Source organism: Condylostylus longicornis, unplaced genomic scaffold (assembly GCF_029603195.1).
Source record: "Condylostylus longicornis isolate FDR11 unplaced genomic scaffold, ASM2960319v2 ptg000003l, whole genome shotgun sequence".
Lineage (NCBI taxonomy): Eukaryota > Metazoa > Arthropoda > Insecta > Diptera > Dolichopodidae > Condylostylus > Condylostylus longicornis.
In genome coordinates, this window is record NW_026577972.1 from 825236 (window position 1) to 841777 (window position 16542).

Below are 16542 nucleotides of genomic sequence, written 5' to 3' on the forward strand. Positions count from 1 at the left end.
ACTTCCAATAATAAAACAGGGAAAACAAAAAAATAAACTAACAAATTCGAGAGCTTTAACCGACGATATTAACTTTTATGGAATAGAAAAAATTATGTAAATTTTGCATATACAAAAAAAATCAACATAACAAAAATCTTCAACTTTTATCAGTAAGTTGCAGTTTTTTTGTTATTATTGCCTGAACGCAAGATTAAACAGGTACCTAAGATAAAATACATATAAATCATACAAATTCTCACCTTACATTGAGTAATTTTCAAAAAAGAAGTTTTTCACTTCGAATTCATTCTTGTGTTAAGTAATTAAAAAAAATTAAATATTGCATTTATATTTGCATATAATTTTTATGTCCTTTATCTTCCAACAAAAAACTATATTACCAACCCATTACGCGCGCTCCTTTTTTGAAAATGTGAGAAATTTCAGAAATTTATAATTATAATTTTAAGATTTCGTTAAGTAATTTTTTTTTTTGATTTTTTAATTTTCATTTGGTGCATATAGATACTTCAATAACTCAAATACTTTTGAAGAAGCTTTTGTCCCTTACTATATTATAAATATATAACTCAAGGTATTAAAAGACACATCAATGCAAAACACCTATACCTGTATTACTGCAATTCCGGAGTCGGAATTTCTGACAGTGTGAGACTTGAATAAAAAATATGTTTTTTTAAAGTTCTTAAATTACAAGATATAAAAAAGGGTTAAAATTTACGACACCTATGTGTTAATATAAAAAAGTCCATCCCCCCTTCGTAAAAAGTTAACGTATAATTATTAAAGTATGGCAACCAAAATGAATACGTCGAAACGACGTCCATTAACGTAAAAATATTAATACAAAAAAATGTGTTCAATTCCAAAATGAACACGACATCAGATAGTTATAAATTCGTTAAGTTTTGAATTTTCATTTTATAAGAAAAGACGTCTTTATATACGTCAATGCGATTTCATTCGTAATAGCAAAGAGCAAGAATAAAAAATATATTGAAACATAATATACATGAGCTGATCTAAAATTTATGGAAGACTATCTAAAACAATATGGAAGTGTCAGATTCGTTGTAAATATGATAAAAATTATAGAGAATATATCAAAACTTATACATCTTCGATAAGTTCGGACATTCGGCCTTGACATATTCATTTTGGTTAGCATTTAAGGCTAGTGAAGAAACTTCTTTTAAAAATTGTTGTTTTGATTGATTTTCTCTCTTCAAAAATCCAGAAAAAAGAAAAATGAAAAAAACAAATGAAAAGAGAAAAGAAATGAAAAAGAGAAAAACCATAAACCAAAACAAAACGAAAAAAAATTTAATAATAATAATTTAAATTTTTTTATTAATTTCCATTTTTATTTAATTACTTTTTAACTAATTTTACTCCTTTTTTTGTTTTGTTTTTTTTCTAATAATACTTGAATGTTTTTTGAATGAATTGAATTGTTTCTATCACCAACAATTTTTTTGTTTTTAACATTACCATTATTTACTTGTTATTATTTATTCATTTAATATTTTTATTAGTTATTTATTATCATTCATTATTTTTTGTTTTTGTTTTTTTTTGTTATATTTTTACTGCAATTTTATTTTTCTATATATAATAGCTCTTTGCAAATACACTTATTAAATTTATATAAATACAAAGTATATAACATTAAATATTTTTTTTGTCTTTTCTTTTTTGTTTTTTCTTTAAAAATAATTTTTTTTTTCTGTTTTAATATATATACATATATATATATATATATATATTATATATATATGCGTATATATATATATAGATATATATATATATATATATATGTATATGCATAATATAGACCTTAATAACAAATGTCAAGAATTTGTCAATCGTTGACTCAATTTTGACCAGTTAAAAATTTTTTCCTATTATAATTTAAAAAAAAAAAAAACCAAATTGCAAATGTCAATTTATTTGTCAATGAAATTCCCTTTCGTAATGCACGCGGCGCACGTAATTTGATAATAAATTTGTTTCCAATTCTGTATATGTATATCTTATACAATTAAAATAAATTTGATGTGATCAGCATCATAATCGTACGCAATATTCATTGTGTAGTTTAGCGAAAATTACACAAAAGTTAAAAATAAAATGCCTTTTAAACAATACTTTCCATTTTTAAGGACCTTATTAAGCTTTTAGTTAGCATACCTTAGAAAAATGTAAATTTGGCACTTAGTAGAGTTTCGCTTTATTCCATACGAGTTCCTTGTAAAGTTCGTCAGTTAGTTTTGGTAACAAACAGAATTCATATATTTAATTTCAATTAATTTAGTAGATATGGTAAAAAATGTAAAATCGGGCCCCTGTCTGGTTCATTATTTTAAATTCTCTGAATTGAAATAAAATTCAAAGAAATTAGTTGATTATTTGTCTTCATATGAGTAAAAAAGTAAAATCGGCTCGAAAAAAGGTCGAATTCCCGAAACCTGATATATCTTAAAAGTTTATCAATTCGTGACATGGCCAAAAATTTATTAAGATCGGTTCAACCGAACTTGAGGTACACGCGTGCACACACAGACCTTTTTTTTATTTATAAATTTATAATTCTGTGTGTAGCATTAAATCAAAAAGTATCTTATTTCAACATGAAACATTTTCGATTTTGCTGATTTTTTTTTTATACATACACATGTAGAATAGGTTCTTCTGAAAACGCAGTTTTAACTTAGTACTATAGATTCCAGTGCAAACAAAAAAAACAAATATATTTTTTCTTAATTTTCCTTCACAAATAAATTTAAGTGTAGTATTATCAGAAAATGAGATACACAAAATAAATATGTTTCAATTGTACAGATTTTGTTAAATCTATCTCTCAAAATAAAAAATCAAATGAATTGTAAAAGCATTGTATTGGACAAATAAAACACTATGATAAAACTATAAAATATTTGAACATTCATTTTTTTTAATAACAAATAGAAAAATGACAATTTCAAAATCTTAGCTAAAAATCTGCAAAAACTTTTTACTACTAAAAAACAAACAATAAGTTTTTGGAGTTGCCAATCATGTTATGCGCTTTCAGAAGAATCTTGTCTTTTGTCCACTCTCAGTTGAATTTTTACTTTCTCTTCCATTAAAAAATTATGGAGAAAAAAATGTCTTAAAAATTCAACAAAAAAAAACTTTAATTTGATTTCGTCTAAATTGTGAATTTTCAATTCAAAACTTTTTGTATTATGATCACAAAACTGTTAATAATTCTTTTTTGTGACATTTTTCATACAGTAGATTCGAAGTTATAATAATATACATAAGTCATATCAACGATTAATAATATGACCACAAAATTTATTGTATATTTGTATATATACATATAATAAATGAATTAAAGAACACTAAATATGAACGCAATATAAATTGCGACATCAAATTTAAGAATATGCAAACTTCTGCATTTTTATTACCCAACAATTTGGACACATATTTTCATTGTAATCAATTGTACTAACACTATCAAGTATTAAAGGTTAACTAGGGTCAAATATTCAAATCATTTAGTTCTTATTTTTCGTACATAATCTTTGACTTACAAAATTCAATATAAATACACAATTAAGCTTATAAGTGTGAATTGCTGAATTGTGTATTTATATCGTATATTATTGAATTTTGGAAGTCAAGGAAAGTATCCAAAATTGTGAAAAATAAAAAAAAGTATTCATATAATGGTTACAAGTGTATTTCAATTTTACTTTTTAGTTTTATATAATTTATGTACTTGTTTTTTATTTTACTTGTTTTACTTATATTAACAAATGGGTTGCCTGAATTCGTTCTAACATTAATTAGTTCATATAAATGCGAGTCTACTGTATATTTATTTTTAAAAATTTTACTAACACTTTCATCAATATAGTTAAAAACAGTATTTTTAATATTTTTATAATATACATATATATTTAGACAGAAAGATAAGAGAAGGATTGAGAGAATATAAAGAATGGACAAAAGAAATTTAAGTTAAATACTTCAGAGTAATGCCATATACATATACCTATCAGTCTACTAAGCTCAGAGAGTAAATCAAAAATAAATTTCCAAATTTCATTCTACATATTATTTGAATATATTAAAATAATATTTAAATTTTTTGGAAAATTTAAGCATTAAAAATAATTAATTATAAAATTTTGGAAAAAAAGAGAAAAGAATTAGAGTTGAACTTAGAGTGATACCTGTTCGAACTTGTTGTCCTATGGGCGAATAAATATGCCATAATAGTTCTAATGTATAATAGCTATGAAATTTTAAATCGATTTATAGACTATGACTTTAGTTATACTGGTTTTGTTTTACAAGAAATGAAACAAAATTATCTACGAGATTTTGAAACTTTTATGTCCATCTGTATTCCATTTATTTGGGAAATATAGAAGAAAAATCACTGATTGACAAATTTATAATATCCTTAGAGTATACGTTCTCTTACGAGTATAAAAAGCAAAAAAAAAATTATAATCTGGAATGACTGTTGCTTAATATAATGAGAATAACAAAGGATTCTTCAAAATTTAAAAGAAAAATATATTTCAACCGGAACACTTCGAAATATAAAACATTTAGAATTGCTTTTGTAATTTGTTATAATTCGGAATAATTCGGATAATTCAAAAATTGAATTATATCGCAATTGCTTAAATTCAAAATAATTTCAAAATAATGGAATACGAGTATAAAAAATAAAATATATTTTTATACATACATATATTTATATATATGTATACATATATATAATATATTGTTAGAAATTGCAATAATATCAATTTTTATAAATTAAGAAAATTGAATTTCAGTATAAGTTTTATTCAATGTCAATTCTTTTTAAAAAATTAGTCAGTTAGATCCTTTACCCATCGAAAAATGCCATATAAGTATAGTAATACGGATTTTACACAATTTAGCAATTAAAAATTATAATCTCAATTTGTGTTGCAATGCAGTAATAATACTGCAATTTTAGAAATTTTAGAAAACAGAGAGGGAGAAAGATAGAAACAGAAAGAAAAAGAGAGATAAAGAGAAGAAAAGTCGATTATTATAAATTTGAAAATTGACATTTGAAATTAGGCCCGTGAATGGTTTTTTTTTTTTTTTGTTTTTGTATTAATTAAATTTTAGTGTAATTTAATTAATAAGTCAATTAAATAATTATTTTTTTCCCTTTTTTTACTTTTTTTTACTTATTAATTTTTTTTTTGTTTTTGTTTTTTTTTTTATATATATAACAACTCTCTCAACTTAACAATTTAAATAATTGTAATACCTTATTTTTATATAAATATATTTATATATATTTATACCTATACAAATATTAAAATATATATTTTATATATACATAACATACGAATACTTAATTATTTTTCTGCTCTAAAAATTTACTTATTTTAATTTTTTTCCTTTGTTTTTTTTTGTTTTTTTTTTTTTTTTTTTTGAAATATAATTATAATTTAATATTACTAAATAATTTATAAAACACCTTACATAGTTACATAAGTGTTCATTTGTATATGTATATGTATATAACTTGATTACTTGTATATAAATATTTATACATATACATAGATAAAAAAATATAGTATATATTATAATATAATACAATACAATACATATATATTGAAATTTAGTTTGCTATAGGTTTACAAACATAAAAACATAAAAATAATAAAATATGCATAGTACAGATACTTCAAAATTGTATATAGTATAATGCTCCGGTAATAATACAAAATTTAGGAATGACAACTTATAAGCTGAAATGGATATTAGCGTTGTGTTAAAGCAATTTTGAAGTCATTGAATTGTAATATATGTATGTTGAATAAAATAAAGTTAAATCTAACCAATTGGTTTGTAAAGCAATTACACTTTCCACTTCAACAAGTGAAAATACTGTTTTTGAAAACAATCTACAACATCATTAAAATTTCTTTCATTCATACATTGAATTTTTTTAAAAATTGCATAGATTTAGGATAAAAAAAAATGAGGCGTTACAATAATGCTCGAATTTAGAGGTTAATTGAGTGATCTAAGAAAAAGAACTACATTTTTTGATGGGATAGAATTTATCCTTAGTTTTCTGAATTTATAGAAATTTCGAAAAGCTTTTAGTTTCAGAAATATAAAGTGCCGAAAATCCAAATATTGTAATATATCAAAAAAAAAAAATTTCCAAGGATATAAGCTATTTGTTATGATCAGCAGCTGCTTTCAGACTTCTATGCAATACGGTCAGATTTAATTTATTTTCAATTCATACATATATTTTTTTAATGTATTATTGCATATTTTATAGAGTATATTTATTTTTGAAAGTTGTTTAATGTATATATGTATGTGTTTATTATGCAGATAAAGAAGAATAAGCTTTAGTAGAGAGGAAAAGAAAAGTTATATTGAGACCGCAAGAAAGTAAAAATTCGTGAAGTGTATGTAGGTATACGTTTCTTAGCAGAACAAAGTTTTCCCTACATTTCTACGACGTATTTTTTTACCACTATTTGAAAAGCAAAAAAAAATCTGATGTAGTCAACACATAACCGATCGCATTTTATATTTCTTGCACTATATTCCCAAATTACGAATTTTCCTAACGAATTTATTTCAAATTTTAAGAAAAGTTATTAATTATGCTAATTGATTTACCTTCAAATATATAAATTTGATTCTTAGTACACATTCAGTTTCTGGAATCTAAATTTCTGAAAAGTTTTTTATTTAGTTTCATTAATAAACAAAACCAAAATTTTTCTTTAAATTTAATCAAAATTTAAATAAAATTTTTTTAATTATTACTTTGACATGAACGAAAATATTAAATCAGCTCATAGTAAAGATCTGGTTTTCCGACCTTTTTCGACAAATTTTCTAAATATTTTGCTCTTTAAAAAATTAATATTCAGTTAATTTCGCTAATTATATTTTATAGACAAAATGTAAACTACATCCTAAGTTAATGTTTTAGTTGCTGGTGGTCTCTGATTTCCATGAAAAGCTCATAGATTCTTTCTATTGTCACACAAAATCATCAATTCAATAAAATTGTTATTTCAAGCAATGTATATAATTTATTTTAAAGAATTATTCCTAGAAATTTTATAAAAATTATTTAAAATGTAAAATAGGCCTGTATAACAAAAAAAAAAACGAACGAAAAAAAACGTCTTAAAAATTACAACAATGTTGTAAAAACTTAAAAATTACAGTAATACTATGCTAGTTATTAGTTACAATAACTGAATTGTACATTAACTTCATAATACTTTAATTTTTGAAAACGAGGTATTTAAAATTCCGAAATACCTTATTTTCATTTCAATTGAATTTTTCAATTTTATTGTTTATGAATTAATTGAATTTGTATTGGATAGTGGACTAGCGGGCATTGGATAGTGGTCTCAAAATTTTCTAGTCTTTTTAAATAGAGATTATTTGTTACTAAATAATATGTATGTAGGCTATATCGATAAACCCGAAATTGCTATAAACGCAGACTTTTCTTTTTGTTTAAAATAGCACAAATGGAGTTGAATAAATGTAAACTATAACCAAATTTATGTATGCATAACCAAAATACGTAAATAAATTATATATGTTTTAATTTGCAATATGCACACATGATTATATGCTTACGTTACACATACACATATACTTACATCTTTTTTTATTTTGGTCTTTTATTTTTGGTTTTTTTTTTTTTTTGAAGTTTTGTTTTTATTTAAAAATATTTATAATAATATAACTATAAAATAAATACAGATATACAATTATGCAACATATATTTATATATACACATATATACATATATTTTTTTGATGACCATTAAAAATAAGAAAACCTGACATCCAAATTCTAGTACAAATATGCACTATAATATATATAATATATTTATATATATATATATATATATATATATATATATATATATATATATATATATATATATATATATGTATATATACGAATTAGCTTTCTAAATTAAAATAGTTGAATTACTAATACTGGTACTAAATACATATAATGAGTTTATATGAATAAAGAATTGCTGAATTACTAATACTGGTAATATAAATAAACAATTCAGCTCTAGATTCTGAATCTAGAAAATTGCTAAATTGTTTATTTGTACAAATATATACCGATAATTTCAAGATCAAGTAAAAATTCCTTTTTTTTTGTTGTTACAGTTAAAATTTTTTTCTCATTTCGTTTTTTTTTTTTAATTTTTCAGCAATTTTTTTTTTTTTTTTTTGTTATACGAGTATTGTACAAATATGTACTGTATATCGGGAAGGCTCAGAGTTCAATCAGTATGGTTAGTCAGCTTTTCAATTTTAAGAAATGAGTTAAGGAATATGCAAATGATGCTTTGTTCTTAAATTCTTTAGTTGATAAAAAGTTCTGCTAATAGTTGTAACAAAAAAAAAAAGAATAAGTGGTTTGCTAGCCAAAATCCAGTAATACCGTATTAATATACAATTCAGCAATTCACACTTAAGAGCTGAATACACAAAAATACAATTCAGCAATTCACACTTATAAGCTAAATTGTGTATTAATACCATATTACAGCATTTGGAAGACAAGAACAGTTTTTTTTTTTATAATTTATCTCAAAACTAACATTTCGAATTCATGCTGATTGAATTTTGAGTCCGTACATATATTTATATATATATATATATATATATGTGTATATGTATATATGAAATTTAATATTACACTTATTATTGATACAATTTAATTTTTTTTTTTGTTTTTTTACACTTCAGTCTCTCGCATTGGTTCCGGAGGCTATACAAATATTTTGTTGTTTTATTAAAATTAAAAAAACAATATTTTCATTTTTTTTTATAGTTGTTTTTCATACAATATCAATTAATTGTTTTACACACACGAAAGAGACATATTTGAATATTCGATAATATATTTAAAAAAAAAAAAGGAAAAAAGAAATTTAAATTAAAAAAAAAATATTTTTTTAAAAACCTTAATTATTTTTTTTTTTTATTTTTTCAAATTTTCTAATAACATTTTAATAAAATTACAAAACCACAGAGCTGTAAAATAAAATTTATTTTATAACTAAAGACTTTCGTCAAATTCAAACAGTTGGCCTAAAACCCTTAAAGCTATTTATAATAAAGCTTTAATTATTTTACATAAATTCAAGAAGAACAAAATTTTTTGCCTTAATACGTTATTACTTATCATAAATAAATAAATGAAACTGTTTATTATTCATGATTAAAAAAAGAAAACCTCACAAACCCTTATTTAAAACCGCACTTATATATAACCTATTCCTTGATATAAGCTATCTAAACCAATTTAGGAATGCAATTCTAACGTCAATTTAAGTTATTCGATCAATAAGAACTGTAATTATTTCTTGAATAATCTTGTTTTCCAAAATGAAGTTATATCGCATTAATACACAATTCGGTTTATAAGTTTGAATTGCTGAATTGTGCAGTGTATCGTATTACTACATTTTGGAATTGAAACTAATTCAAAGTGGCATGAGTTTTACATGATATATATATATATATCATATATAACATGTATATATATACATATATATATATCATGTATATCAATTAAATTTTGTTTCTTTATATCATAATATACTGTATTGATATAATAAAATTCAGCAATTTGCACTTACAAGGTGAACTTTATAATATACGTTATAATACATATAACATATAATTTATAAATTTTGTAATACAAAGTATTAAATGCAATTTCGATGATAAGGAGTGTATAATTTTGTAGAAACAACAAAAATGTAATTATAATTTGACTTTTTTTTAAGTTTGCTTCAATACCATATTTTAATATACAATAACTTTTACAGCCTACGAGTTCTAATTACCAAATTTTATCTAATAATTTCGTATTACGGTAATTTTGAAGATATATAGATTAATATGTGATAATCATAGCAATGTTTTAAATTCGCATATTGATAATTTATTTTTTGATGTTATATACATATGTTTGTAACATAAAATATAACATTAAGAAAAAAAAAGAAATCAAAGGAGTCAAAATACTCTTATATTGAATTCAAGGAAATAGAGAATAATAAAGAAATTTTTGCAGAAAAAGAGATAAGAAATAATTTCTTTGAAATTTCGCTGACCTCTACACCACAAAAATTTTATTGCTACACAATTCAGCAATTACTATTCATAAGCTGAGTCGTGTATTTTTGACATATTAATATAATTTTTGAAATTTTTCAGTCAAAATAAACTTTCATTAACTTTTTTTTACAGCTCTGCTAAAATAATTTAAATATTTTTTACAATAGTAACAATTAATAAATTTTATTTTTATATATTAACAAAATAAGAAAAGGGTGGGTTTTGTTTTTGGCAGGTAGGTAAATACGGGGCTTATATATTAGGAACACTAAGTTAAGGTAGGTTATACTTCTAAATTTAAATAAAACTTATATAATTAAAGTATACATAAAATGATTCAATTAAAAAAATTTAATTGTCCTTTGTAAGTAAATAAATAAACTAAAATTATTTAAGAAAAAAAAACTAAGTAGCTGGAATCAAGTAAGAAAACTTTTTTTCATTATTTTCTCCAGCCTCCCTGCTATTTAAATTGTCTTAGTATATATAGTTATAATTCAGCAATTAGTGAATTGTATAAAACAGCATTCATTACCATGTAAATTTTAATTACGAATTACTCTGATTTCAAAATTAAGTAATATACGGTACTAATAAACAATTCAGCTTAAGACCTTTAATTGCTGAATTGTATACCGATGCAAATTTTACTACCGATTCAAATTTAAAAATTATGGGTATATATTAAGATCCAATTTAGCAATTAACGCACAGAAGCTGAATTATGTGACAAAATTGTATTAAAATATTTTTGTTGTTTTATGTTCCATGTCAGAAAAGCTCGAATCTAGAGAAAATTTCTTTTTTTTTTTAAATTTCAATTTATAGTCCAGCTAACCACATTTCTCTACAAAATTTGAGAATTTATAAGCCGTATATAATGATATGAATGAAAAATTTTAACATATAGTTTGAGCTCAAAATTATATAAAACTGAATTTTCTAGTAATATAGCTTTTTCTTCAATTTTGAAACTAACGGTATAAGTGAATACACCGTGCATATTCATCATGCAAGAAAAAATTTGAACAGTTTAAATTATAAAAACATGACATCACACACTATTCAGTATGCCGTTTTAATATTTAAATTTTAGTTTTTAAAGATGAGAAAGTAGGAAGACAGAAAGAGCCTTATGGTAGAAATATTAACATAGAACGTAATGTATGTATGTATGTACTGATTTAAAAATACAAATTTCCATACACAAATGTGTTTATGCAATTATATACGAAGATATTGTCACAAACATCAGGACGAAATCATTTATATATATATATATATATATATATTTTAGAAGAATAAAAAAAAACAAAGAGGAAGCACGAGCATTTTCATGCTAATTTGTTTTATTTTTCTTCATTCCTCTCTTCCTAAGCATATTAATGTACACATAACGTACATATACAGATTTCTTAGTACTCTTCTTCAATGGTATCAGATTTCTTAGTAAGTCTTCAATGCATAATTCAGCTTACAAATCATAATTGTTGTACGGAACTGAAGTGTAATTATTAAAGAACTATTGGAAATTCTGGATATTTCCATTAAAATTACGGATATTTCCTTTTAGCTAACCATAATTAGCTCAAATATGTTCTGATCAATTTTCTATACTATGCATAAATGGCATGGTACAAACATACCATTATTCAGCAATAAGCATTTAAAGAGTTGAATGAATTTTCTATTTTGGCAAATTTATGACATTTAAATTTTAAATTCTATGACACGCAATATTTTAACTAAATTTAAATAACAAGTAATTTAACTAATTTTCATTTAATTCTATCATCTGAGCGAAGATTTCATTTAACATATGTATTTTTTGCTCATTTAATATTTTATGTATACTTTAATTTTAACCCTAATGTTCGTATACACAATATAAAGTGCAGAAAAAATGTAAAAAAAAAAATTCTTTTTGTGTTTCTTTTTTTTCTTTATTTTTTTAATTTTTTAATGAATTTTCGGTGTAATATTAAATAACAAAATTATAAAAATAAAAAAAATAAATAAAACAAAACCGTCTAATAAAATTTAAGTAAAACAAATAAAACTAATACTTTATGCATGTATACGGGTGTATATAAATATATACATAAAATAAATGTTTATACTCTTTTAGGTTATGAGTTGTATTAAAAAAAGATATATATTCTAAATTAATGTGATGAGATAGAAATTTAATTGAAAAACAAAGAACGAATAAAGAGGAAGTGGGGGGGGGGGGCGACCAAAGTCAATATAAAATGTAAGTTAGTTGATAATTTTAAATAAAAAAAGTTTATGAAGAGCTAGGGAAAAGGAAAATATTAATATTTTTGAGTGAATTCTATACAATTAAGAATTTGCGGTTATATTCTTAATTATAAGCATATATTCAAAATTTAAATTGATGCGCTTATATATGTTGATTAAGCATACGTTATCATTCTAATAGGTATATATGAGCAATTTATTTATAAACTCTATTATTTATATACGCATATACACTATTAGTTACAAACTGAATACTGTACAACTACAATTGTATATTCAATGAATGCATGTGTAGTATGCATAGATATGCTTAATCACAAATCATAGACGCGCAACATTAAAATGTTTGAATACATTGTATCATCGCATGTATAAATGACACTATTAAAAACGCAATAAACTAACCAACAAAAAATATAAAATTTATAAAAAAGTAAAATAATTATAAAAAAAATACAAAAATCACATTAGTTTTTCCCTCTCGCTTTTTTTATATATTTTTCGTCCACTTTTCGCTTAATTACTTAAAATTTTAATTCTCTTCTCCGTCTTTTTTTCTGTTTTTGGTTATTTTGATTATTTTGATAATATTAAAAATGTGTAATGCATTATAAAAAACATAGTGTATATTTTGTATTCTTGCTTGCTGAATCAATAGAATAGAAAAAAAATTCGGATGTGTACATAACCGACCGCAATGTATATTTAGTGAAAGTGTTACAGAAGATTATAAAAATGCATTTGGAACACTTCCTTTCAATTTTAAGGAAGTTAGCAAGCTTTTAGCTAACACACCTAGAAAAGTGTAAATTTGGTTTTTAGTAGAATTTCGCTTTGCGCCAACCAAATTCGCTAAAAATTTCGGTAACAACCAGAACTCAAATATCAAATTTCAAGAAATTCCATCAATCGGTTCCGTAAATATAGTTTAAAATGTAAAATAGGCCCCAGTTCGGTTTCAGAGTCCTGATCTTCCCAAAACGTTTATAGATTAATTGTTTTTCGCCCCAAATTTAAATATTAATTTTAAACAAAATGTTTGATTATTTTTCTTTATATATGCAAATATATAAAATTGGGCCGCAAAAAGGTCCACTTCACGAGGTCTGATGTATTCCAAAAGTTTATTAATCCGTGCCATAGCCAAAATAAACTCGCATATAAAATTTTATAAAAATCATTTCAGACGAACTTGAGATACACGCTAGCACACACAGCCCGACAGGTTGCTAAAAATAGTTTATTTACGCTTCCCTACTACGGAGAAGTGTGTTCCTACCGAAAACTCAACATTCATAAATTGGTGCCATCACATCACCTACCTTATTTGTATACAATGCGGTCGGTAATAAATATCACTTTAATATCGAAAATTCTAATGTCAAAAATTCCTTAGATCGAATACCAAAAATTGTATGCTCACTGTATATTTAGCGGCCTAAATGTAATTATGAAGTTATAATATGTATATAGTTTTCCTCAATATTTTGTATACGAGTATATACATAATTTCTATATATATATATTTAAATTTATCCTGCGATCTGATTTGTAATAATATTATATTAATAAAGAATTAGCTTATAAATTCTATTATAAATGTATTATTACAATTCCGATGTCAGGATTACTCAATTTTTTATAGTTCCTATATAATAATATATATACAAAACTTCTGACATTCCAAATTGCAAAAATGAATTATTTTACTACATAGTTTTGCACAATTAACTTTAATAATTTAACTTTAATGATTTATGCTATAAAATTTTCCACACAGTTTGTTATTGCACAATTCAGCAATTAGTTAAAAGTTGAATATCGTAGTTCAATTAAGCTACAATTTGAAAGTCTAAAAATACATAGAAAAACATGTTTCGTTCACAATAAAATATAAAAATTCAAGTAAGTTGTATAGCAAAACAAGATAGAAAACGGCGAAATATATTGCGGCCAGATCAAGCAAAGATTAAAACTAAGTGGGTTTGGCCAATATGTTAGAAGATCAGAATAGACTATCTACAAAGTCCATCATACACAAAACCCAAAAAATAAAAGAAAAGTGATACTTTTCTCTTTAAACATATAAAAAAAATGGTTCATTTGCATCCAAAATACACAAAATCACTGATATTGTTTTCAACAACATTTGTTTTGGTTTTCCAAGATTTTATTGATGATTATTTTTCGACCAGTATTTCTTTTTTCATTCTTTCTTTATTCATTTTTGAATTGCTTTTCTAAAATAACAATATTAACTTAACTTTGGATTTACTAAAATTCACAAAAAGCACAAGTCATTTTAGATTTACTTAAATATGTTCTTCCAATTTTATTGTGTACATTTTAAGGAACACAAAATCATATGCTTTTGTAAGAAATCTTTATTAGTTATTAAATATAAACTGCGATACTTCACATTATTGAGAGTTTTTTTTTATGCTCTTATTGAGATGGCTGGTGAGTTGGAGCTAACTCTAAATCTCAGAAAACCACCTCCAAAAGAAGAGGTGTACTTACTGGAAGCAGGGGCAAGATCACCCTCCAAGCGAAAGGCTTTAGATGAAGGGGAAGGAGAAAAGAGGAAGGCATTAATAAACAAGTCAGCTCGTGACTATCATAAATATCGCATTATTATAATTAAGTAATAACATCACATTGAAAAACGATTTACCTCATAAGTCAACCGAGAATAGCATCAATTCTCTCTAACAATAATAATTTCTCACATAAATTCATTATTAAATTATCTTATATACATTTCTTAAAAATAAAATATTATTGTACAACTGAATATTTATTAATTATATAATTTATTAATTGTGTTGCAGAATAAATCAACTCTAAGTTATCAATTCGCATTTAGATTAGCGCAAAATTTCATATAAGCCCATTTATTTTATTATAGTAAACAACAAATTTCAAAATTACAATAATACTGTATAATTACACAATTCAGCAATTATAAATTATAAGCTGAATTGCGTATTAATAACATATTACTAAAATTTTGAGACCAAAAAATATACCCCATGTTATACAAGAGTCTCGTAACAAAGTGCACTTCTATATAACATTGCATAGGCCTTCATGAGTAGACAAAACTTTTATTTGAAGACGATGTTCTAAAGCCCAACAGGTTCGGAATTACAGGCGCTTAAAGTCAATTTCGACTGATTTTTTTACTTTTTGAAATTTTAAGTATAACTCCACGACTGTATAAGACAGGCGAATTAATAAATATGAATTAAAAATCTCAGAGTAAGGAATTTTTTATTAACATCTACATTAGTTATAATATGTTTAGATTTCGGAATCACATGACTTTAAATTTCGAAAAATTTGAAATTTAAACATTTCATTTTTAAAAAACGTTAATTTCCTAGGTGACGTAACATTGAAGCTTTCTCCAATTTTAGCACAGCTTCAATTTGGCATATGGGTCATCACGCTACCAATCTGTTTTAGGAGTTATTGAGAAAATTATAGTTCTGCAAATCTTATTTTATACCAATTTTTGTTTTTCACTCACTTAGTGAAATGTACAACAATCATTCAAAATTATGTCTATCTTTTGTCATGCAAATGTTCAACTTAATTACTATCGAGTTTCCCTTAAATTTGCCATAACAATGCACAATATTAATCCCCTGGAGAATATTACATAATAGAATACAGCCCCGAAAGTCATGTTCTGATTTCAATAATCTTTTGATAAAAAAAAAATTTTGTAGATAGAAGAGAACGATAAGCGAGAATACCAGTGCTATACTATTTCATACTTTTTAAGCTTAAGAATAGTAGCAGCTTAGTAAGATATTCACAATATTTTAATAAGATATTGACAATATTTTATTTTAATAATATCAATTCATTATTTTTAAAAAGAATTAATGATTAACAATTAGCTAATAAAAGGAAAAAGTATAAAAGAAATTTACTACTTTAGTTAATCGTAATTATGTAAATCTATTATATTATTTGGATTTTTTTCTGTTTTAATATACATTGGAAATCATTTAAGAACACAAATTTATAATTTCTTAACAAAAAAAAAATTTAGATTTCGAACATA

The 16542-nt window shown here is 23.6% G+C and overlaps 1 protein-coding gene across 13 annotated transcripts in view; it reads right to left on the minus strand.

Moving 5' to 3' along the window:
* LOC129606370 (plasma membrane calcium-transporting ATPase 3) overlaps positions 1-16542 on the minus strand; it is a 198515-nt gene that overhangs the window by 64413 nt on the left and 117560 nt on the right. Inside the window, exon 19 of one of the 13 annotated variants that reach the window (XM_055516772.1) lies at positions 8044-8847. The exons of the other annotated variants lie outside the window; for them this stretch is intronic. Within the exon in view, the coding sequence (XP_055372747.1) occupies positions 8815-8847 (33 nt within the window). The 3' untranslated portion in view covers positions 8044-8814. Of the gene's footprint in view, positions 1-8043; positions 8848-16542 lie in introns of those variants that run through there. 13 annotated transcript variants of the gene reach the window in all.